This window comes from Carcharhinus amblyrhynchos, chromosome 3 (assembly GCF_965287045.1).
Source record: "Carcharhinus amblyrhynchos chromosome 3, sCarAmb.v2.hapA, whole genome shotgun sequence".
Classification (NCBI taxonomy): domain Eukaryota; kingdom Metazoa; phylum Chordata; class Chondrichthyes; order Carcharhiniformes; family Carcharhinidae; genus Carcharhinus; species Carcharhinus amblyrhynchos.
The window spans coordinates 118,700,549-118,725,218 of record NC_137326.1 but is presented as its reverse complement, the minus strand read 5'-3'; the positions used below and the strand labels follow the sequence as shown (position 1 = coordinate 118,725,218).

The following is a 24,670-nucleotide window of genomic DNA, read 5'->3' as shown; positions in this document are numbered from 1 at the left end:
GGAGTGGACCATACTGCCAGTTGAGCCTGCTCCACCATCCAATATGGTCAAGGCTGATCTTGGGCTTCAACTCCATTTCTCTTAATTCTCTGTGAAACCAAAAATTTGTCTATCCCAGACTTAAATATATTCAACAATTCATGCATTTCACTTCATATGATAGGTGCAAGCAGCCAAAGGACCACCTGACTTTAAAAGACCCCCTGAGCTTTTTATATATCAATAAATATATTAGGACAACCTCAAAGTCATTAGCTTTTCCTTTATTCCTTCATAAGGTGTGGGTGTCGCTGAAAGGCCATAATTGCCCTAGCAAGCCAAGCTGCTTCCTAGGCTATTTCAGAGGATGGTTAAGAGTCAACCACACTGTCGTGGGTTTGCAGTCACATGTAGGCCAGACCATGTAATGGTGGCAGATTTCCTTCCCTGAGGATATTAGCGAGCCAGATGGGTTTTTACAATAATCAATGACTGTTGCCATAGTCACCATTACAAGGCAGGTGGCGCGGTGGCACAGTGTTTAGCACTGTTGCCTCACAGTGTCATGGACCCGGGTTCAATTCCCAGCTTGGGTGACTGTCAGTGTGGAATCTGCACGTTCTGCCCATATCCGTGGATTTCCTCTGGGTGGTCCGGTTTCCTCTCACAGTCCAAAAGATGTGCTGGTTGGGTCCATTGGCCATACTAAATTCTCCCTCAGTGTACCCAAATAGGTGCTGGAGTGTGGTGATTAGAAGATTTTCACAGTAACTTCTTTGCAGTGTTAATGTAAGCCTACTTGTAACACTTAACTGGCTTTATATTCCAGCTTTATTAATTGAATTTAAATTCTACTAGCTGCCATGGTGAGATTTTAATCCATGTCCCCAGATGATTAACCTGGATCTCTAGATTACCAGCCCAGTAACATGACCACAATGCTGCCATCTCGCCATACCAAGCTGCTTCACAAAACAGTAATCTTCTCTTCTTCCCAATCAGATATCCTCAACTCTTGACCAATAAGATCCATTCACAAAAAAATACAAATCATGAATGAATCCATACTTTCGCTTCTGTACAGATCAAAAGCTACAAAATATGATAACAGGCACACACAATTAACATTGGTGGGATAGCAGGATCAATCACCATGGATATCCAGAACACATGCAAGACGTAAGCATTTGGTACTTCTGTACACCCCACTTGTAATTAATTGCCTGCCGATGACTGGTTAAACTTGTTTAAAGCCTCACTTCCTTGACACGCTCCAGACAATTCATGGCAGGACCAAGCAAGGCAGACTTGGCTCCATTCCCAATTAGGAATGAAGCCTTGAAACATGGATAATGGATAGCACATGGCCCACAGATCAAGACTCCCTTGTATAAACTATCTCCGATGTACAGAATCATATTCAAAATTCTTGATCAATTTTATATGAATTCAAAAGAAAATTGATTTCAGTCAGGTATCTATCTATTTTTTGATTTTCGTTCCAGGCTGCCTTTATAGTGCACGGTGTTATGCTTTGGCACATCAGAAGATGCATTGTGAAGAATAAGGCAAAGTAATAAGGCAAAGGATTATTGTTAAAGCACAAGCTTCAATCAACAGACATTTAAAGAGAATTTTATACTGTATGTTCCACAGATGTAGATCACCAATATCTAATTGATGTAGACATGTTTTATTGAATGATATAACAATAATATTGTAATAAACTCCAATAAGAAAACCATGGGCACTCTCTTTAAATATTTCATGTATTATAACTATTTTTTAAGTGATTGAAGAATTACTTGAGCAAATTTCCTTGATTATAAAATGAATGTGAAACACAACCATGCACAGCTAACAAAAAGAGACAATTTTACGAGTCCTCACTGTTGGCAAAGAGCCTCACCCACTGGCAATGGAGACTTATTAAATTATCCCTGAAAAGAGTAATAGGGCTTGCTAATGCAGGACAGAATGTAGTTGTAGAAGAGGAGTTTAATCCAGGTCAACGTCAATTCAGTACTGACGCTGATGGAATGCAAACTTGGCAGTCAACATACACATTGTTCCACCTCAACTTTGAGTACTCTACTGCTCAAAGGTTGTTCACAGGAAGACTGCAACTGCAGCTGTCCCAGTATCCAGTCAAAGTAGAATATCATTCAGTTAAGAAAGAAGGAGAAAAGAAATAGTTTTCATTAATATCATTGATTTCATTATACCCCCAAAGCAATACAGACCATTCATTATTTTTGAAGTGCAGACATTGTTGTTCGATAAACCTTATATCCAACTCACAAACACAGTCCGAATGATGTGCTGGTTGGGTGCATTGGCCATGCTAAATTTTCCTTCAGTTACCTCAAACCGGCGCCAGAGTGGCCACTAGATGATTTTCACATTAACTTCACTGCAGTGTTAATGTAAGCCTACTTGTGACACTAATAAATAAACTTAAAAAACAGCAAAGTCTTCAAAACTTAATGAGATGGCAATTTAATCTGTTTTTGGGAGAGGGAATGAGGAATTTTGGTGTGAATACTCAGGGAACTCACTGCTCTTCTTCATATCCTACCATGGCATTTTATCTAACCCACCCAGATAGGGGGCCTCATTTGTAACTTTTCTTCTTATTATCTCACCACAGTGAGAAGTCAAAGGAGAGGAAGGCTGAATTTGTTGTGCCACAAGTTAGTTTATTCATTTCAAGTAAGCTTACATTAACACTGCAATGAAGTTACTGTGAAACTCCCCTCGTTGCCACACTCTGATGCCTGTTCAGGTAAATGCATCTAATCAGCATGTCTTTCAGACTGTGAGAGGAAATGGGAGCAAATCCACACAGGCACAGGGAGAACATGCAAACTCCACATAGACAGTGACTCAAGCCGGGAATCGAACCCAGGTCCCTGGGACTGTGAGGCAGCAGTACTAACCAATGCGGCACTACGTCACCATGGTGCTGTAATGTGTTGGAGAAGGGTGAAACTATTCTGTTGACTGAGCTCACAATGTTCACCACATTTCCTTCAAACCATAAAGCCTCTGTGCCCAGCCTTACCTCCCAATACCTCTTGCTGTTTAATACATTTAATACGTTCTGAGTTGGTGGTGGGAGACTAAAGGCAGCAAGCCAAGGACATGACATCTTTTCTCAGAAATGCAGCTAAATCATCAGCCCGCTGTGAGCCTTATTCTGAAGTACTCTTCTAAATTTTATTGCAGAAATCTGGTTCTCCGCCATCACATGCAACAGTCTCGTCAGGCTGGAGCAATAGTACATTTTTAAAGAATTTATCTCATTTTCTTTCCCTTTCAGTAAGATGCAATTGGATATTTCAACACGGTGCTCAGTCTTAAAGAATTATGGCACATATGAGAAGTATAAAATGGAGTTAAGTTCAGTCATCACTGAAAATTTTTATCGTTAGGTTTGATGGTACATGGATTCTGATTCAAATGGCCAGTGGTTTGAGGTTCTGGTTAAAATATCTATTCATTTAATGAAAATTCTTGGTATTTCATATGGCCTGAAACAGCATGATGATATCCCCCATAGGCGTCTAAATGACGCACCGTAATCAACATTCAATTATCTAAGTTGAGTGCAGCCACATGGGAGAAGCATTTCCTCCCAGTTAGCACTGCTGCCTCACCGCATACAAATCCGGATTCAATTCTGACCTTGGGTCACTGTGTGTCTGGAGTTTGCATGTTCTCCTTGTGTTTGCGTGGGTTTCCTCCGGGGACTCCAGTTTCCTCCCACACTCCAAAGATGTGCGGGTTAAGTTGATTGGCCATCGTAAATTGCCAAGATTTGATCCAAACATGAAGGAAAGAACTGAACTCAAGAGGTGAGGTGAGAGTGACTATCTGAGACATCATTGCAGCATTTGATCAAGTGTGGCATCAAGGAATGGTAGTAAAAATAGAGTTAATGGAAACTGGGAGAGAATTTGTCCACTGGCTGGAATTATACCTAAGCACAAAGGAAGATGGTTGGGGCTGTCAGGGACCAATCATCACAACCCCAAGACATCATTGCAGGAGTTCCACAGCGTTGTTTCCTATGCCCAACCATCTTCAGCTGCTTTAACAGTGACCTTCCCACCATCAGAAGGACAGAATTGGGGTTATTTGTTAATGATGGTTGTACAATGCTCAACATCATTCGCAACTCCTCAAATACTGAAACAGCCTGTGCTCACATGCAGCAAGACCTGAATAACATTCATGCTTTGGCTGACAAGTTCATTAAAGTTTATTTTGTTAGTGTCACAAGTAAGCTTACATTAACACTGCAATGAAGTTACTGTGAAAATCCCCTAGTTGCCACACTGCGGCACCTGTTCGGGTACATTGACGGAGAATTTAGCATGGCTAATGCACCTAACCGGCACATCTTTCAGACTGTGGGAGGAAACCAGAGCACCTGGAGGAAACTCACACAGACACGGGGGGAGTATGCAGGCTCTGCACAGACAGTGGCCCGAGCCAGGAATCAAACCTGGGTCCCTCGCACTGTGAGGTAGCAGTGCTAACCATTTGTGCCACCACGTCACCCTGAATATTTGCGCCGCACAGGTACCAAGCAATGACCATGTACAACAAGAGAAATTCTAACCATCTCCCCCTGGTATTCAACAGTGTTAAGATCATTGAATCCACACTAGCAACATCCTGAGGTTAACCATTCATCTGAAACTCTGCTGTCATGTGGTATCCTGATGTGTCAGAAGCTTTATTTCATATTTCCATCTTGAATACTAGGGTGTTCCAGAAGTTGTTTCCACTGCATTGTGTTTAAGTTCCTCATTAAAATAAATTGAGCATGAAATGGTAAGCAAAAACCACAAAGGCTATTCAAACAGGTCATTTTAACATTGTGCACATCATAAATATTTTAGTAATCTTCTCCCCCAGTCTAATCAGCAGAAATATTACACTCTAAACTCTCAGTATTCAAGTTATGGTGAATAAAAAAACAGCATGTTTCCACATAAATCACTTTTACAGAACACTTCATAGCGCTGACTCAAAGTTGATAAATGCATATAACTTTTTTTTTTACACAGAACCCATATTACAACTCACTTTACAAGGAATGCTATTTTAATGGTTAGGGGAAACAGTCACATCTGACACTCATAATTCAACAGATGTACATTTGTACCATACCACTTAATAAAAATATTAATGAATAAAGCACCTTTTACAAATGTGCAACCCCCACAGCCCCAGGCTGAAATCTACTACATGGGTCCTGCAGGGCATGAGAGTTGGTTTCACTTGTACTTGAGCAATGTTTACTCAGTGTATTTTTGCTGAAGAGCCAAATCTGATTTTGGCTCTTCCTAAAGTGAAGTCCTCAACACCTGTTCTCTTGATCTCCTTCTGGCCTTAATTTCCAAATTTCAATGTTTTGAATGTCTGGTTTTTTAAAAAAATTCATTCCCGGGCTGTGGGCATCACTAGCGATGCTGGCGTTTATTGAATTGTTCTTGAACCAAATGGCCTGCTAGGTCATTCCAGAGGATATTTAAGAGTCAGGCACATTGCTGCGGATCTGGAGTCACATGTAAGCCAGACAAGGTAAGGGCAGCAGATTTCCCTCCCAGAAGATCATTAGTGGGTTTTTCCAGCAATCAATGATGGTTTCACAGTCATCATTAGACTTTTAATTCCAGAATTTTATTGGGCTCAGATTTCACCATCTTCCATGGCTGAATTTGAACTCAGGTCTCTACAGCTTCCCTGGGCCTCTGGATTACTGGTCCAAGGACAAAACTGAAATGACCTCATTGAGACCCATGAGGTTGGATTCTTGGAGCTCATTGATTGAGGTAATGATTGCCTGCCCCATCAAGGAGCCTCACCTTTATATGTGTATTGAGAAGTGTCAGGGCTACTGACGCCCCAGATCCTGACTTTATACCTGAAGCATTCTTGGGGGAGCAGAGACATGTCCGTAAATAAAATGAATCTGGTGAAGAGACACTGGCCTCTGAGGAGTTATTTCAAAACTACCAATGTTTCTGCTTACTGAGGGAGGAAAAATGAAGTTGACCACTTCTTCCAGCCTCTAGCACACAGTTTGAGGCCGTCACACATAAACTATGTTATCAGCGAAGCTAATGAACCTACCATCTGTCCACCTTCCTAGACCAGGAAACAGTGGCGCACTTTCATCCAGGGGTAATAAGAAATAAGAATAAGAATAAGGGGGCACAGTGACTGAGTAGTTAGCAGTACTGCCTTACAGAATTAGGGAACTGGGTTCAATTCCGGCTTCGGATCGCTGTCTGTGTGGAGTTTCACATTCTCCCTGTGTCTGCTTCGGTTTTCTGCAGGTGCTCCGGTTTCCTTTCACAATCCAAAGATGTGCTGGTTGGGGGAATTGGCTATGCTAAATCGCCTCTTAGTGTCAGAGGGGCCAGCAGGATAAATATGTGGGATTACGGGGATAGGGCTTGGGTGGGATTATTGTCGGTGCAGGTTCGTTGGGCCAAATGGCCTCCTTCTGCACTGTAGGGATTCTATTCTATTCTATTTTATTCTGTTTTAAATGCAATTAAAATTTGAAGATGTTAACAGAAAACACTTATTTGGCCAACACAGTTCCACAAACAACCATGAAATAATGGTCCAATCATCTGTTTTAGCGATGTTATTTGAAGGAGAAATATTGAACAGGGCAAACTTACTACTCTTCTTTGAGACAAGCTCTTAGATCTTTCTTTGTTGTTGTGATCCCAAACAGGGTCTCTCTGAAAAACAGTATCCCCGTACTGTATTGGAGAATCAAACTTCCTTTTGTGCCCATGAATCTGGAGAAGCAATTTGAATTCCCAACCTTTAAGGCAAGACGCAAACTGTGCTACCAACTAAGCCAAAGTTTACACAAAAGCTGAGGCCTCCATTTTCACTGACTCCAGGATGTGTAACTCACATAAGACAGGCACTCTGCTGTGTTAGCACGCAGCCTTGAGTTCCTTCTGATCTTCCAATGTTTTCCTGTCAGGTCCAACAGACCATGTAATCAAACAACCCAAACTCCAACATTTTGAAACAAATAAGTATATTCAAAGAAAATGGAGGGAAAAAAGTCTCTTATTTGATATCTCTATGATTTTTCTATCGGGTCACTTAGTCATAGAAGTTGACAGCATGGAACCAGGCCCTTCAGCCCAACTTGTGGCCTTATTTTGTAACCACTTTTGTAACCACTACGCTAGTCCCAATTGCCTGTGTTTGGCCTATATCCTTCCGTTTCCCATCTTATCCCATGTAAATATCGAAATGCTTTTTAAAAGACAAAATTGTACCCGCCTCTACAACTATCACGAGCAGCTTGTTCCAGGCAGTCACCACCCTCCGTGAAAAAATTGCCCCTCTGGACCCTTTTGTATCTCTCCCCTCTCACCTTAAACCTATGCTCTCTAGTTTTAGACTCCCCTATCTTCGGGAAAAGATGTTGACTATCGAGTTGATCTATACCTCTCATTATTTTATAGACCTCTATAAGAAAATCCCTAAGCCTCCTACACTTCTGGGAAAAAAGTCCCAGTCGATCCAACCTTTCCTTATAACTCAAGCCATCAAGTGCCAATAGCATCCTAGTAAATCTTTTCTGCACTCTTTCTAGTTGAATAATATATTTCAATAATAGGGTGACCAGAACTGTACACAATATTCCAAGTGTGGCCTTACTAATGTCTTGTACAACTTCAACAACTTCAACAAGACATCTCAACTCCTGTGTTAAATGTTCTGATCAATGAAACAAAGCATGCCAAATGCCTTCTTCGCCACTCTGTCCACTTTGAAGGAGCTATGAACAGGTACCCCTAGATCTCTTGCACCAGAGTCCAGGAGAGAAATGTTTAATCACTGGAGACTCTGTGAGAATACTGGAGGATTGATTGTGTAATGACTTCAATCAAGCCATGAGGTTGGCCTATTGGAATATGAACTCCCTGATTAAGGAGTCAATTGATGGGCCAATTGGGGTTTGTATTTACCAGGAGTGTCAATTCCTATGGCACTCCCAAAGGAAGACTGCTGACTGATAGCACTCTGTGCAATTATAAATAAAGGGATGTTGGTGAAGGAACTCCTGCTTCAGAAGACTGATTTCAGATCGCACTACTTGCCTGCCAGGACAGGCCACTTGTTAAAATCACCCCAGGTCTCATTTCTGCATTTCCAACTCACCTCACTGCTCAGTCACCCTGAGGCCACCATACATTAAAATTAGGGCCAAGAGCTGGTCTCAGACATTGGCATAAGAAATCATCAGTTTTTACTAATACGGGCGCTCACCCCAGAGGTATTCCAACAGGGGGAAGATTTACTGATCCAGACCACCACATTCAAATGGAAATAAAACTTTGTGCTGCTGAAACAGTTAACAAAGAATCCACTTCCATTTGAAAGAATTGCAAAGTCAACAGCTGACTTAAGAATATGATTCTCTAAACAGTCATCTGAGTGGTGCGCAGCTGTTTTGTGGAGAGGTCCAGATGCCTTTCATCTCACTGGTAACATTTTGGTTGCTCAGGATCCCTACAGTGCAGAAGAAAGCCATTCTGCCCATCAAGCATGTTCCAACTCTCCGGCAGAGAGCCACCCCCTGCCCTATCCCATTAACCCTACATATTTACCCTGCTAATCCCCCTAAACTACACATCTTGGGACACTAAGTAGCAATTTAGCATGGCCAATTCACTTAATCTGCACCTATTTGGACTGTGAGAGAAAATGAGAGTACCTGGATGAAACCCATGCAGACACGGGGGGAACATACAAACTCCACACAGTGAGTCACAGAAGGCCAGAATGGAATCCGAGTCCCTGGTGCTGCGAGGCAGCGGTGCTAACCACTGTGTCACCATGCCAGCCCCAATGCTGGCCTCCCTGTGTTTGGAACATTGGTCTATTTGGATTAGAATAGGCCAATAGGAAGATATCCCCGGTCGCTGCCGAATATCTAAAATCCCAGTCTCTGAAACGGGATCCACCTCTTTGGGCCCCTGTGGGTTTCTTAGCCAGGGAATTCCAGCCGCGTTCACCCAAGGCCAGAAAATACTGTCAACGGATCTTCCATCAGCCTGTGACCCGCCCGTTACAATTCCCATGGTGGGCAGAATGTCAAAATTCCGTCGCTCCATTTGGAAGTGGCCAGTTTGATTGAAATCGGTGTCCATTTCATCATTACTTTATTCCGTGCACAGGATTTGCACTATGTAAAACCTGCATCAAGGCATCTGACCTGGTTTCTTCTGGGCCAGAATTGAGGGGAATTGTCATCACATTAGGCTGGGCTCCATGCTTACATGGTTGCCGAAAGTATAGCACAGTGAACTCACCAACTACTTCACCCAGCTTTCTGGAATGATAGCTTTTGAATAGAATGCAATATTCAAACAATGTGACATCTGCTGTAATGATTCACGTACAGAGATTTCATTAGCGAATAGTGATCTTCAGGAGCAGCAACATGTTTGTAGCTAACTCCAAAATACGTCTGCCCCTGAGAACTCCTTCCTCTGGGTGGTTCCCCAACTCTGAGTCCCAATTGCTCACGCAGGCCAGGTGACCCCCATTCTGCTGCATTGCCATTAAAGGAACAATTACTACTCCTGCTTTTGTTTATCAGGTAAAATGCAATCAAATTGTCAGTGCACTGATTGAGGATAGCACATCCAAACTATTTGTAACCTGTATTTTCATTTTTACAAATGTTGATTAGCCTGCTTCTTATTTCCAGCACTTTCTACTTCAATTTCACTGCACAAGAAAGAAATCAGTTTGCTCATTGTCACAGTGAAAAGTTTTTTTCTCAATGACAACTGTGACTCAGTAAATGGTTTGGGTCTGGAATTAGCTGCCTGGAAGTGTGGTGGAGGCAGGTTCAATCGAGAACAGAAAAGGGCATCAGATGATTATTTGAATGGAAGCAATGGGCAGGGGTATGGAGAAAAAACAAGGGAATGGCTCATTTTGAGTGCCTGCACAAACATGATAAGCCAAATGGCCTCCTTCTGCACCGTAACAGTTCTGGACAGGTCATCTAATTCATACATAGCACATGGGTGCAAGTGTCATTGTGGACACATCTCCAGTGCCAACCTAGACTATGTAACCAGAAAACCCCCAACTAATTTGCCATGGCAAGGATCAATGGTGCTCCAAGGAACTGGGGTCACTGCATTAGGGGGAACCAATTTACATACTTTAAAGAAGGGTTAATTCCTTCAGGAGTCCAATTTCTCTCCAGAGCAGCACAGTGGTGTAACTACACCACATGGACTCCAGTGGTTCAAGAAAGCACTTCATCACCACCTTCTCAAGGACAATTAGGGATGGGCAGTAAATGCTGGCCCAGCCAGCGACGTCCATATCCTGTGAAAGAATGAAAAAAAAATCTCCTGCTTGGCCTGGACATTGTCCATCCAGGAGAGTCCCCATCACTTCTTTCAAGGAGCCAACACCTGCCTTTCTGAATACAAGCATGGCTCATCTCACCTGACATACCTTACTACTCGCTCGTACTACTCAGAACCCAATTAAGAAAAGGAAGCAGGAACTTCTACCGTGGAAAATTGCTGCCCTTAGTTCTGCTACCTGAAAGAAAACAGTTGGCTTGCAAGGGACAGACAGCCATTTGTTCCTGATGAGGTGCACCAGAGAGGCACTGGAAGTGATAGATTCAGCACTACTGAGTTCATGTTGCAGTGGGTTCCACCAGTCACAGTTGGTGGAACCCTGGCGGGGTGTTTGGGAATGTCTGAAGCTGAAAACTGGTCTTGTATTTTATCGCTACTTAAGGTCTCAATAGGGTCATATGCCAAATCCCAACCAATGGATGAATAGACATGCGCCTATTTTATTCCTGATGTGGATTTGCCAGCGTTGGACTCAGGTGTGCACAGTAAGAAATCTCACAACACCAGGTTAAAATGGCTCACCTGATGAAGGGCAGTGCTCCAAAAGCTCATGATTCCAAATAAACCTGTTGGACTTTAACCTGGTGTTGTGAGACTTCTTACTATTTTGTTCCTGGCCTCAGCTTGCCTGTTTCCATTTTTATCTATCCAATCTTAGCCAGAAAAGCAATGATAATGGCTTCTTTTGTTGCTCCCAAACCAGTCCCCTGTTCTATTTCTCTGCAGCTTCTGCTCTCCTTTATTTAAGATGCTCCTCAAGCCCTACCTCATTGAGCAAGCTTCTGGTCATATGTCCTGGTATCTCTGAAAGTGGTTTGCGTCAAACTTTGTTTGATGATGCTCTTGTAAAGCACCTTGGTGTGTTTTACTGAATTAAGTATAAGTTGTTAGTCTTTCTTCACTGTTCATTCAGAGCAATGTGAGGGTAATCAGTGGTTAGTCCTTCTACTCAGTAGGAAGTTTTCTCTCTCAGCCTCTGTCAGGATTTGGTAATGACTGAGTAATAGTTGCTGTGAACTATTCATGATGCATATTTGAATGCTGACATGCTATCAGGCATGGAATTGTTGATTCAACATAATTCTATTTTTTTTAAAGTTTATTTATTAGTGTCAAAAGTAGATTTACATGAACACTGCAATGAAGTTACTGTGAAAATCCCCTAGTCGCCACACTCCAGCACCTGTTTGGGTACACAGGGGGAGAATTTAGCATGGCCAACACAGTCTTTTGGACTGTGGGAGGAAACCAAAGCGCCTGGATAAAACCCATGCAGACATGGGGAGAATTTGCAAACTCTACACAGACAGTGATCCAAGCATGGGAATCGAACCCAGGTCTGTGGTACCATGAGGCAGCAGTGCTTAACCACTGTGCCATCCTCCCCCAACAATTGCCCATAGTTTTTAATGTAACAGCTTCAGTACCAACTTTTTCTCTTAACTGGATCCAAATGCCCGTCTAATTCCAATTCAACTTCAGAAGAATTCTTGACATTTTCATCCGGACAGGTTAAGTATGAGCTGTTGAATGGAATGCATTGCCAAGTAAACACTCTCCAAAGTTTATGTGTCACCTAATTCGATGAGTCATTTGAGAAAGCACAGATGAGAACCAAAATATCTTGGGTCACACAGAGAAGACATAAAACCTTTTTTAAAAGAAACGTTATTAGCTGGACTAAAACTAACTTCATTAGCTGTCAGTTTAGATTAGACTTATAAGATGCTGGAGCAAGGTTTGAGCTCACAACCTGCTGACTCAGAAGCAACAGAGTTCCCGCTGAGCCGAGGCAGCTACGTGAACTTTATGGCAGAATGAGAAGAGACTTGATAAAAGCAAGTCATTGCTGGCTGCTGGAATCTGAAACAAAGCAGAAAATGCTGGAAAATCTCAGCAGGTCTGACAGCATCTGTGGAGAGACTACAAAGCCAATGTTTTGAGTTTGGGTGCCCTTCGTCAGAGCTTTAAAGGGACTGGCCTCCGAGCCAAATTTCAACCTCAGTCTGCACAGTATAAATTCATCATTCTAGTGACCTCTCACCTATAAGCTTAGGCGAACCATTCTGTGGTCATGGAACAGTATAGGTGTCTCCTGTTCTACTGCTCCATGCTTCTCCTTCAGTCTCTACCTGCTCTGTCTGTTCCAAATGATTACATAGTTTTTTTACATGGACCTGTTGGTTTGAAAGCACCCTTTCTGTGCTGTTTGTGTAAGACTGAAGTGAGTGCTTCAGATTTCATCCCAGGACTCTGAATGGCAAGACTTAGGGATCTCAAGTTCAATTAACAATGTTGAGGTAGCTTATCATCTTTGCCTTCCGGGAAGTCACTTACCATCAAAAGGATGAAAGCCTGGTGGGCCCAATAGGAGGTAGGCATTCTACAGCTGAAGTCTCCATATTCAGAAAACTTAGGTGGCAATTCTATCATCTTCTTAAACAGGTTTGAATCATTGACCAGAAACTTAATAGGCTAGGCATATAAATTACTATGGCAACTAGAGTACATCAGAGGCTACGAATTCTGTGGTGAGTAACTCACCTCCTGACTTCCCAAAACCTGCCCACCTTCTACAAAGTCAAGTGGATGATAGAAAACTCTTCACTTGCCTGGATGACAGCAATTCGCACTACACTTTAACAGACTTCAACCAGTAGTTGAAGTCCCCTGATTCCCATTGACTTCAGTTTTGCTAGGGCTCCTTGATGCTGTATTCTGTCAAATGCTGCCTTGACATCAAGGGCAGTCACTCTCACTTCATCTCCTTTGTTCTGTACTTTTGTCCATGTTTAGACCAAAGCTGTGATGAGGTCATGACTGAGTGTTCCTGGAGGTTTTCATGCAAGTTACACACCGTGTTGACTTTGAAGTTTATTACAAATCCTTTATCATTGATGAGTTCAAATCTCGAAACTCCCTGCCCAAGTAGAGTTTGGCTGCACAGCGCCACATGGACTGTAGCAATTAAATGGCATCTCACTGCCAACTCATGAAGTGCAGTTAAAGATGGGCAAATGATGCTGACCTTGCCAGTGACATTCACGTCCTATGAATGAATTTTAAAAATCTCTTTAAAATGTCCTCTAAACACTCTTCAAAAAAATACTGCATTCATCTGAACATTGTCCTAAACAAGTAGCACAGGAAATATTAAGAACGGAAAGTGACTATTTGGCAGAAAACACTTGCCTTTCTTTCACAAGGGACACGTTTCCTTCTTCTATCCAATTTCTTCCATTCTCTCTCATTCTTCAGAAATTGTCTTTTGAACCTATTTATATTCTTAACCTTTCCCCATTACCTTTGCTTTTGTTGACAATGCTTTTGCTTTTTCTTATTTTATAACTGTGGCCCCCAATTTCTGAACCTTTCATCAGTGCAAACAACTTGTCTTATCAACTTGGCTTGATCATCAGCTATTGGAGCCAATCAGTGAAGAAGGATCTGAGCATTTCTTGCAAAGTTAACCAATCGGCATATAGAGACCCTTGGGTCTCTGCATGTCCGTCCTGTGTGATTCTTACTGTGTAAGATTCAAATTAATAAATGAGCCAATGAATACATATTGCAATAACTTACCATACTGGCATCGAGGGCCCTGGAACCCCTCTGGACACTGGCACACCTGAGAAATTCCTTCAGCACATTTTCCTCCATTGAAGCATGTACCAATAGCACATGTAGCTGGGGAAATATAAACACAATATATTTTAAAATGTTGGAACATTTTTCAGGAATTCAAATGAAATTATTTACTTGCATCCTAAAAGTAATTAATGTGCTTCCACTTCTAGTGCATGCAATTAAGGAATGTTAGTGTTGAAAATGTATATATTTTCATTTCCTTGCATTTGGCATTGGCAAAGATGTGTGGGTTAGGTGGATTAGTCACGCTAAATTGCCCCTTAGTGGCAGGGGGACTAGCTGGGATAAATATGTGGGGTTACAGGGATAGGGCCTGGGTGGGATTGTGGTCAGTGCAGCCTTGAGAGGCCGAATGGCCTCCTTCTGCGCTGTAGGATTCTATGATTCTGCTCAATGCCCAGCTTAGAGTTAGATGTAAATTCAAATTCTCGCTTCCTTGCTGAAATATTTTACCCCAGCTCTGGCTGAAAAGGAACATAAGTGAGCACTTTTTTTTCTCAAGCACATGGTGCCAGCGGCACTAAATTCTAAATCAGGTTTCAGCCAGTGCCTAGGATTCATTGTCATTCAGAACTTGAAACAGAACACGTTAGATGTTGATGGTCTGCCAAGAGAGGTCAAACTACACACTGAGGATTTGAATCAAAGCCAGGCTCTGGAGATGATATTGTGCCAACCCACTACCCTGCATGGAAAGCGCTTTTTTGAATGTACCAGGAAGCACTGATTGTATCCTGTAATATCCATGCACTAGAAGATGGTACAGGTTGAAAGAAAATGACAAAGGTTGGCCTAATATGGTCACTTTTGTCCAGCCCTCCGCCAGCTGATTACAAAGTGCACAATCGGAACCAAATGCAGCAGGTACCACTTGGGGGAGTACATGGACTTAATTAAATGATGTGTCACACAATGATGCTTGCCCTCATTTGGTGAGTCCCACCATACATTTACAGCTACAAGTGATATGTTTTGCAAAACTGTATTTCATCATCAAGAGTATTCCCAGTGCTATAAGAAATTTAGAAGTTGCTTGGCTGGAAATCTCGGCTGTATACAGTGGTATCATTCTGATTGTAACAACTGCCTTAGTTTTCAATCAAACAATTTCATAACAGAAACATAGAAATGAGAAGCAGGAGTAGGCCATTCGGCCTTTCAAGCCTGCTGAGCACTTCATTTTGATGATGGCTGATCATCAAAGTCAACATCCCGATCACCCTTCCTCCCATATCTTTTGATGTCTTTAACCCAGGTAACGTTTTGGCCTCAACTACATTCATTGGTAGTGAATTCCATGCATTCACCATCCTTTAGGTGAAGAAATTTCTCCTCACCTCAGTTCTAAAAGGTTTACCCCTTATCCTCAAACTATGACCCCTAGTTCTGGACTCCCCCACCATAGGGAACATTCTTTCTGAATCTACCCTGTCTAACCCTGTTAGAATTTTATAAGTTTCCATGAGATCCCCTCTCACTCTTCTAAACTCTAGCGAATATAATGCTAACTGACTTAGTCTCTCCTCATGACAGACTGCCATCCCAGGAATCAGCTTGGTAAACCTTTGCTGTACGCCCTCTATAGCAAGGACATCCTTCCTCAGATAAGGACACCAAAACTTCACACAGTATTCCAGGTATGGCCTCACCAATGACTATACAATTGCAGCAAAACATCGCTGTCCCTATACTCAAATTGTCTCACTATGAAGGCCAGCATACCATTTGCCTTCTCTCCTGCCTGCTGTACTTGTACACTCACTTTCAGCGAATGATGCAAAAACACCAAGGTCTTGCTGAGTATCCACCTCTCTCAATTTACACCCATTCAAGTAATAATCTGTCTTCCTATTATTGCTACCAAAGTGCATTACCTCACATTTATCCACGTTATACTGCATCTGCCATGCAGATACCCAGACACTCAGCCTGTCCAAAGCATGCAGAAGCATCTCTGCATCCTCCTCACAGCTCACCCTCCCCACCCAACTTTGTATCATCTGCAAATCTGGAGATAACACATTCAATTCCCTCTTCCAAATCATTAGTATATAATGTGAACAGTTGGGGTCCTAACACAGATCCCTGCAAACCCCACTGACTGCCAATCAGAAAAAGACCCTTTATGCCAACACTTTGTTTTTTATCTACTAACCAACTTTCTATCCATCTCAAGGCATTACCTGCAATCCCATGTGCTTTGACTTTACATAATAGTCTATTTTGTGAGACCTTGTCGAAAGCTTTCTGAAAGTCTAAGTAAACCACATCCACTGGTTCTCCTCAGTCAACTGTATAAGTTACATCCTCAAAAAATTCCAATCGATGCGTCAAGCATGATTTCCCTTTTGTAAATCCATGCAGACTTTGTCTGTTTACACCACTACCTTCCAAATGCTGAGTTATGAAATCCTTGACAATAGACTCTAGCAACTTTACCATTAAGCTCACTGTTTCCTCTCCAGCTCCCTTTTTGAATAGTGGGCTTACATTAGCTAACTTCCAATCTGTAGGAACTGTTCTAGAGTCCAAAGAACTTTGGAAGATAATCACCAATGGACCTATTATTTCCAGGGCCACTTCCTTAAGTACTCTGGGATGAAGATTATCATGACCTGGAGAATTATCCACCTTCAATCCCATCAATTTTTCCAAAACCATTTCACTAATGCTGATTTCCCTCAGCTCCTCACTAAAACATGTTTCTCTCAGCACTTCTGGCACATTGTTCATGTCTTCCTTTGTGAAGACTGAAGTAAGGCACAAATTTAATTCCTCAGCCATTTCTTTATTCTCCATTATGAATTCTCCTGTTTCTGACTGCAAGGGGCCTACATTTGTTTTTATAATTTTAGGAAGATGTCAACATAAACCAATATATTTTTGATCCCCACCCCAAAGGTGATCTGATCTGCTGTCAGAGTTACATCCTTCCTTCCAGGATCAGTTCCTCAGTACTCACATGATGACATCTTCACATCATAATATTGAAGTGAATTAGGCTGTAATCACATCACAGGAAGATGACACTTACGATGTAAGCAACCTGGCTCTTCGTTTTGTTGGTTCCACCCTGGACAGCATTTGTACATGGTCTGGAGCTCCACATTGTACACCTGTCTATAGGCAGTATAGTATCCGGTCCTACAAGGTATAGGGAGAAAGCATATCAATACTTCAGCTAAATTGGATTCATTTACTTAGACAATTCAATCAGTAATTAACAGCAGCCTGCATCCTGGGATATTAGTATGTGGAATCATCTTCAAGTTTTCCCATGTAGCAAGTATGTGATCTCAGACTACCGGGAGGTGGATGGATGGGATGGGTAAAATGGACAGGACATGTCATCCTGGATTATTATTCCTGGCCAACTCAAGAATGATGCGGAGATGCCGGCGTTAGATTGGGGTAAGCACAGTAAGAAGTCTCACAACACCAGGTTAAAGCCCAACAGGTTTATTTGATAGCAAAAGTCACTGGCTTTCAAAGCATTGCTCCTTCGTCAGGTGAGTGGGATTTCAGTTCACAAACAGGGCATATAAAGACACAAATGACAAAGGTTGGCCTAATATGGTCACTTAACAAAATAATATGTCAATTAACAAAATAATGGTTGGAATGTGAGTTTTTACAGGTAATCAAGTCTTAAAGGTACAAACAATGTGAGTGGACAGACGGTTGAGCACAGATTAAAGAGATGTCTCCAGCCAGGACGGTTAGTGAGATTTTGCAATCCAGGCAAGTCGTGGGGGCTACAGATAGTGTGACATGAACCCAAGATCCCGGTTGAGGCCATCCTCATGTGTGAGGAATTTGGCTATCAGTCTCTGCTCAGCGACTCTGCGCTGTCATGTGTCATGAAGGCCGCCTTGGGGAACGCTTACCCAAAGATCAGAGGCCAAATGCCGTTGACCACTGAAATGTTCCCCACCAGGAAGAGAACACTCTTGCCTGGTGACTGTCAAGCAGTGCTCATTCATCCGTTGTCGTAGCGTCTGCATGTGTATCAGGTAGACAACATTGACTGAGTTGCAAGAGTATGTACCGTGTATCTGGTGGATGGTGTTCTCATGTGAGATGGTGGCATCAGTGTTGATGATTCAACATGTCTTGCAGAGATTGCTGTGGCAGAGCCGTGTGGTGTCGTGGTCACTGTTCTCCTGAAGGCTGGGTAGTTTGCTGCGGACAATGGTCTGTTTGAGGTTGTGCAGTTGTTTGAAGGCAAAAAGTGGGGGTGTGGGGAAGGCCTTGGCGAGATGTTCGTCTTCATCAATGACATATTGAAGGTTCCAGAGAAGATGTCATAGTTTCTCTGCTCCAGGGAAGTACTGGACTACGAAGGGTACTCTGTCCAGCGTGTCCCGTGTTTGTTTTCTGAGGAGGTTGGTGCGGTTTATCGCTGTGGTGCGTCAGAACTGTCGATCGATGAGTCAAGCATCATATCCTGTTCTTATGAGGGCCTCTAACCTGTGCTTAACCGTCTGTCCACTCACATTGTCTGTACCTTTAAGACTTGATTACCTGTAAAGGCTTGCATTCTAACCATTATTTTGTTGATTGAGTTTGTGTCTTTATATGCCCTGTTTGTGAACTGAAATCCCACTCACCTGATGAACAAGTAGCGCTTCAAAAGCTAGTGGCTTCTGCTACCAAATAAACCTGTTGGACTTAAACCTGGTGTTGTGAGACTTCTTACTGAATCAAGAAGGGGCCTATAAAAGAGTGAACAGCAAACAAGTCATTTGCTCATGTTCTGCAGGGGAACACCATGGGGCACTTACAGGAAAAGGCCATTCAGTCAACCAATTGGTGATGGTATTTATTGCCATACAAGCAGTGACCTTAATCCCATGTGCACTCCCTGTTCACATATCACTTTATTCCTGTTGTGTATTGCACAGAGTAAGACTAACACATGCTCAGCTGCCAGCAGCCATTATTGAACTAACTTTGTTTGCATCTCCTGAGCAGCTGAGAGAACAGCAAAGAGGGCAACTCTTCCAATACATTACAATTCCTTTTACCTTTGATCAGTGATCCAAACAATTCAATAATGCGGACATGGGTTCTGCTTCAATCATTAACTCAATGCATAATGTTACAATGCCCTTTAATTTTGAAAGATGCTTTTCAACATTCAACTGTCTGGAGATTGAGACAGAGCAAATGGCTTATAATTCAAGGCCACATCGCAAGGTGAAGGTGCGAATCATCCTCAGAGGAATGTGAAGAGAGAGATATTTCATATAATCCACACTGCCTTCAAAATTTGTAACTGTCTAAGGAAGAGAAATTTAAAAATGCATCGTGCTGGTCTTGAAACAATGGCGATCACAGACAAACCACCCAAAACCTCCTGGAAATACACAATAGATGAAGTACTTTAAGGCAAGGGCATAACCAGTGAGACATAGGCAATGACAAGAAAGTCTTCAGCAGAGGAAACGAGCTGGAGTTCTCCCTCTCTCCCTTTCTTTCTTTTGGAATAGGAATTTTTTTATTATTTATACACGGGGTGTGGGCATCGCTGGTTGGGTCAGCTTTATTGCCCATCCCTAACCGCCCAGTTTGAGAAGCCAGCTCTATGACAAACCCACCAGCAAACAGAGATCTTGTATTAATTGCAACACCTTCTACACCTGAACACACCCAGGAAACCAGATAATGTAACTTGTCCAAAAGGTACATACTTTGACCTATTTTATTGGACTCTAAATCCCTTATTTCTGATACATGTATGTGTTGTATGTGCATGTGAGTGTGTGTGTGAGGGGAGTGAGATGTGTGAGAGACAGGGAGGTGAGAGTGTTTGTGTTTGTGTAATGATGCGTGTGTGTTTGTGACAGAGGGGAGTGAGATATGTGTGTGAGAGAAAGGTGAGTATGTGTGTATGTGTATGTGTGTGTGTGTATATCTGTGTGTGTATGAGAGAGAGGGGAGTGGAATGTATGTGTGAGAGAGAGATGAGAGTGTGTGTGTGTGTGTATCTGACTGTGTGTGTGTGTGTGTGTGTGTGTGTGTGGTGTGTGTGTGTGTGTGGTGTGAGTGTGTGTGTGTGCGTGTGGTGTGAGTGTGTGTGTGTGTGAAAGAGAGAGAGGGGAGTGGGATGTATGTATGTGAGAGAGAGATGAGTGTGTATCTGTGTGTGTTTGTGTTTGTGGCCCTAATGATGCATGATGTTTGATGTCGCATTTTATTATTTTTCTTGAGTTCAGTGGTTAATACATTTGTTCTTTCATTGGCTCAAGAAAAACCTTGTTTGAATGGCCCTGGCACATTCTCATGAAAAAGAAATGTAAACTTTGTTATGACCAACCTAGAAGGTTGAACGGAGGGGTGCCAGTTCATCCCTTCTCACCTGGTCCGTCAGAAATCAGTAAAAAGTCTGCCTAAGTCTCCTCAAAGTTGCACGATCACTGGAAACATTCTGTTTTACCTATTCTACCTCATCCCTTCACAATGTAAAACACTTCTCTCAATTTACTTTCTTATCTCCATTGTTGTAATGAAAATTAGAGCAGGGAATTACAAAATGTGGGATCTAAAAGAACAAGATATTCCAAAATATCGTACCAGAAAGTGAATTTATTCTCATAATTCCAACAGCCATTCTCCACAATCCTTCTGTAAAAGGCTAAAAATGTGTGCTAGCTGCTTCCACACAGGGGAGGAATATTGAGGGATCCTCCCCTCTTAGACAACTCCCAAGCGCAGCTGTGGATCACTAAAAGTGGCACTGACAGAGTTATATCCACAGATCTAAAGCCAAATATCTTGTCTTGGGAAGGTGTAATTCTTCAGAAGAGAGGAGTATAATATTTAAATAACAAATGTTGCGCTTAAAAACACACAAGCAGAAATGCAGCCATTGAAAAGATTTTTGGCTTGCCGACAAGCACTGTCAGAAGTGAACAGCTTCCTTGATGCCTCAGATGGTGAAGGTCAATGAGCTACAAAGACAAGAAATATCTCTGCTTAAATCCCTAGGCTGTACTGACTTATCTGAGATTTGAGTTTCAGCCAGGAAGTAACTTTTGTATAGGTCCCTGGAGATACGCAAGGTCTGTATCAGTTTGATGACATTTCACTTACCTCCTTTCATAGCCAACACACCACCGCTGTGCGGCACATCCCTGTTTCCACACTTTAACCATCCGCGTGAAAGCCTGCACACAAGGCTGTCTGTGCCCCACCATGGCCAGCTCCTGCTCCCTGCACACGTTTGGCCTGCAAGAAATACGTCTAGGTTAACAGCAGCAGTTTATAACAGCACCTGGATGCCTTGATGAGTTTACAGATTTTACTTTGGGTGGTTCTTCCACTTGCCATTAACTTACAGGTAAAAAATTCTGAATGGCTCCTTAACGTACAACTTGTAACCCATACACCGATCTTAATTATTATCAATAACAGCCCAGAGGTAAATAATTCCCCATACAAGATATATCAGGAAGGCAGAGGCAGGGGGGCAGTAATATTGTCACTGAATTAGTAATCCAGAGACAAGGTGTGTGGAGCCGGGTTCAAATCCCACCACAGCAGATGGTGATATTTATATTCAATAAAATCTGAAATTAAATGTCTAACAATGGCCATGAACATTGTCGACTGTTGTTAAAAAAAAGATGATGGTTCACTAATATCCTTTAGGGAAGGAGATCTGCCATCCTAACCTGGTCTGGCCTACATGTAACTCCAGATCCACAGCAATGTGGTTGACTCTCATCTGCCCTTGGGCAACTAGGGATGGGCAATAAATGCTGACCCAGTCAGTGATGCCCACATTCCATAAATGAATAAGGAAAAAAGGAAGAATACAGCCAGAAAAAGATATTACTTTTGGGTGGGCTGACATTTTTCTACCTATAGAAGGTAGAAAGAATATGAAGAAAAGTACATGAAGAAAAATATTTTTCTTCATATTTTTTGATATCTTATTTGATATCTGAAATAAAATTAGTTGCTAATTTTTTAGACATTTACTATTTTCAACTCTTCCAGGATTTTTTTATTATATGTATTCCATGAAAGGCCTCTTTTGAAAGCCAAGATGCATGTGTTTTCCAGAGGGAAATGAGGCAAGTACAGTCCTTTAAGCAGTGATTTGACGATGCTGAGGAGGGCAGTGTTTGAGGTTACACCACCTAGTGGGGATGTTATGCCTGACAATTTTTGTTTACCCTTCTATCTGCAACCTCATTGCCTTTCGCTCAGCTTTCAGCACAGTATGTTACTGCAAACGAGGTCTCACTGCATACAATTAATCCAGGCGGACCTAGTAAATCTCTCTGAGAAATGGGTGTTCAGCAGAAAGACCATCAATTGCATTTTGACTTATCCTATTTGGATAACTAAATTCCTTTAGCGTACCAGAAACCCCATTCAGGAAGAGTAGTACAAGATTGTAGATAGTTCTTTAATTCCCTCCAAACAGATAAATTGCTTTTTGTACAAGATGTTGAAGTGGAAAGTACTATCCCCACAGATGTGAGTAAAATTTGCATTGATAAAGCACTATTCTTTGGACCTGAAATGCTTTACCTAAGTACTTTTGATGCATAGCGATAATTTATCATGTTATAATTTAGAAACTGCAGCAGTAAATTTGGATGAGGCAAGGACGCACACGCTGTACTGAGATAAATGAGCAGGAAATGTCTTTAAATGATTCTGGTTGAGGGATACTGGGACTTTCCCTTGTACTTTTTCAGATAATGCAGTAGGATCTTTTACATTAATCTAAGAGCACAGATGGTGCCCGAGTTTAACTACTCATCCAAAAAGCAGCACCTCCGGCATTGAAACGTGCACATGGGACTAAAATGAAGAACCAGCCTGGATTATGTGCTCAGGTTTTGAGTGGCGCTTAACAGTATTCCTACTCAGAGCCGAGGATGCTCCACTGAGCCACAGTTGTCACATGTATCAGTAAACTATACTAAGTGTTATCCACCATTTACAATATAGGAACAGGACATTCAGCAGATAAATCCATACCAGTGTTTATGTTCCACCCGCCTCCCTGGATCTAGGTCTCGTAACAGATCCTCTATTAAATTCTCCCTCATATGTTTATCTACTTTCCCCTTAAACACATCTGTGCTATCCAACTCAATTATTTCCTGTGGCAGCAAGTTTTACATTCTGACCATCTTTAGATAAAGAAGTTTCTCCTGAATTCCCTGTTGGTTTTATCAGCAACTATCTCATATCGATGATCCCTCGTTCTGGTCGCAACCGCAAGTCAAAAGATCATCTCGACATCAACCCCATCAAATCATTTCACAATCTAGGTGCCTGCATGTGTTTAATTTTATTCCCCATTAGTAACGGTGTACGAAAACAAAGGGCTTGCGTGGGATTGTGGTCAGTGCAGACTCAATAGGCCACATGGCCTCCTTCTGCAATGTAGGGATTCTATGATTCTATGATGTAGGATTACAGTTAAAAGGCCCCAGTAAAGAAAGCTGCAGAGAGTCAGATCCCAAGTAAGGTGGGTCAATACTTTTTACATCGCTGAGGCAAGTGCTAACCTGGAATCATGTGAAATCGAGTGAGGAGACATCAGGCAGGCATCCACACATCATCACCACTTGCGCGATATTCCAGTCAGTGGATACACACAAGTGTTGGAAGCACACCTACCGACAATCAAGAAGGCCACTTAGCCCATTAAGCGGCCAGTTGAAAACAATTTTACATGCTTTTAAGGTTGGCAGGTGGGTCTAGTGGTCAGGCAGTCTTTACATTTTCACTTCAACCCTGGATCCAGTGTGGGCTGGTAATAAAATTTAAAAGGATGTCTGGGGATTGAAGTTTGTGTTCAAACCTGCTGCCTGGACACTGGGCGAATTCTCTGGTCTTGCATGCTCCGCTACTGCTATCAAGAACGGGGAATTTGGCACTCAGCCAAATCTTCATTTACAGTAGCAGGAATGGATAATCCCAGCTGCGGACAAGATCAGAGAATTCATAGAATTCCAGCCAAGCGTCTTTCCGCCAGGATTTATTTTTTACGTGTCTGACGTCCCCTCAGACAGCTCTGCAGCAGCTGTTCCCCTGAGGGAGTACATTAGAAGTGCCAGCCATGACCCTCCCTTTTCTCGGTGCCCACTCTCTATGGCAGGTTTAGCCTTGCCCAATGCATGTTTCACCATGGCTGCCTGCTAACTGGCCAGCCAGTGTGAAATTTCATTCCGGGACCCATTGAGGCTGGAAGTGCATTTCACACCCTCCTCCAGGCCTGCCACGTGTGTGCACGCAACGAGCAAAAAATTCAGGCCACAACATAAAGTTGTGGCAGCTTGATTTGTTCGACCACAGAGCACCAATAGATAAGTCAGTCCCAGAAATGGAACACTGAATTGACTTTTCCATGACCAGAAAAATGTTATTCATAGAATTATTTGTATATTTCTTTTTTATTCATTTGTAGGAATGGGTGTCACTGGTTGGCCAACATTTATTGTCCATCCCTAGTTGCCCGAGGACAGTTGAGATCCAACCACATTGCTGCGGGTCTAGAGTCACACATAGATCAGATCACGTAGGGATAGCAGATTTCCTTCCCTAAAGGACATTAGTGAACT

General features: G+C 42.3%; 1 protein-coding gene across 1 annotated transcript in view; it reads right to left on the bottom strand.

Moving 5' to 3' along the window:
• Nucleotides 1-24,670, bottom strand: part of LOC145341256 (uncharacterized) — a 294,802-nt gene that overhangs the window by 256,086 nt on the left and 14,046 nt on the right. Inside the window, exons 2-4 of the mRNA XM_080186183.1 lie at nucleotides 21,174-21,308; nucleotides 17,113-17,222; nucleotides 14,013-14,117 (exon numbers count right to left, since the gene is read on the bottom strand). Of these exons, the coding sequence (XP_080042309.1) occupies nucleotides 14,013-14,117; nucleotides 17,113-17,222; nucleotides 21,174-21,308 (350 nt within the window). The remainder of the gene's footprint in view (nucleotides 1-14,012; nucleotides 14,118-17,112; nucleotides 17,223-21,173; nucleotides 21,309-24,670) is intronic.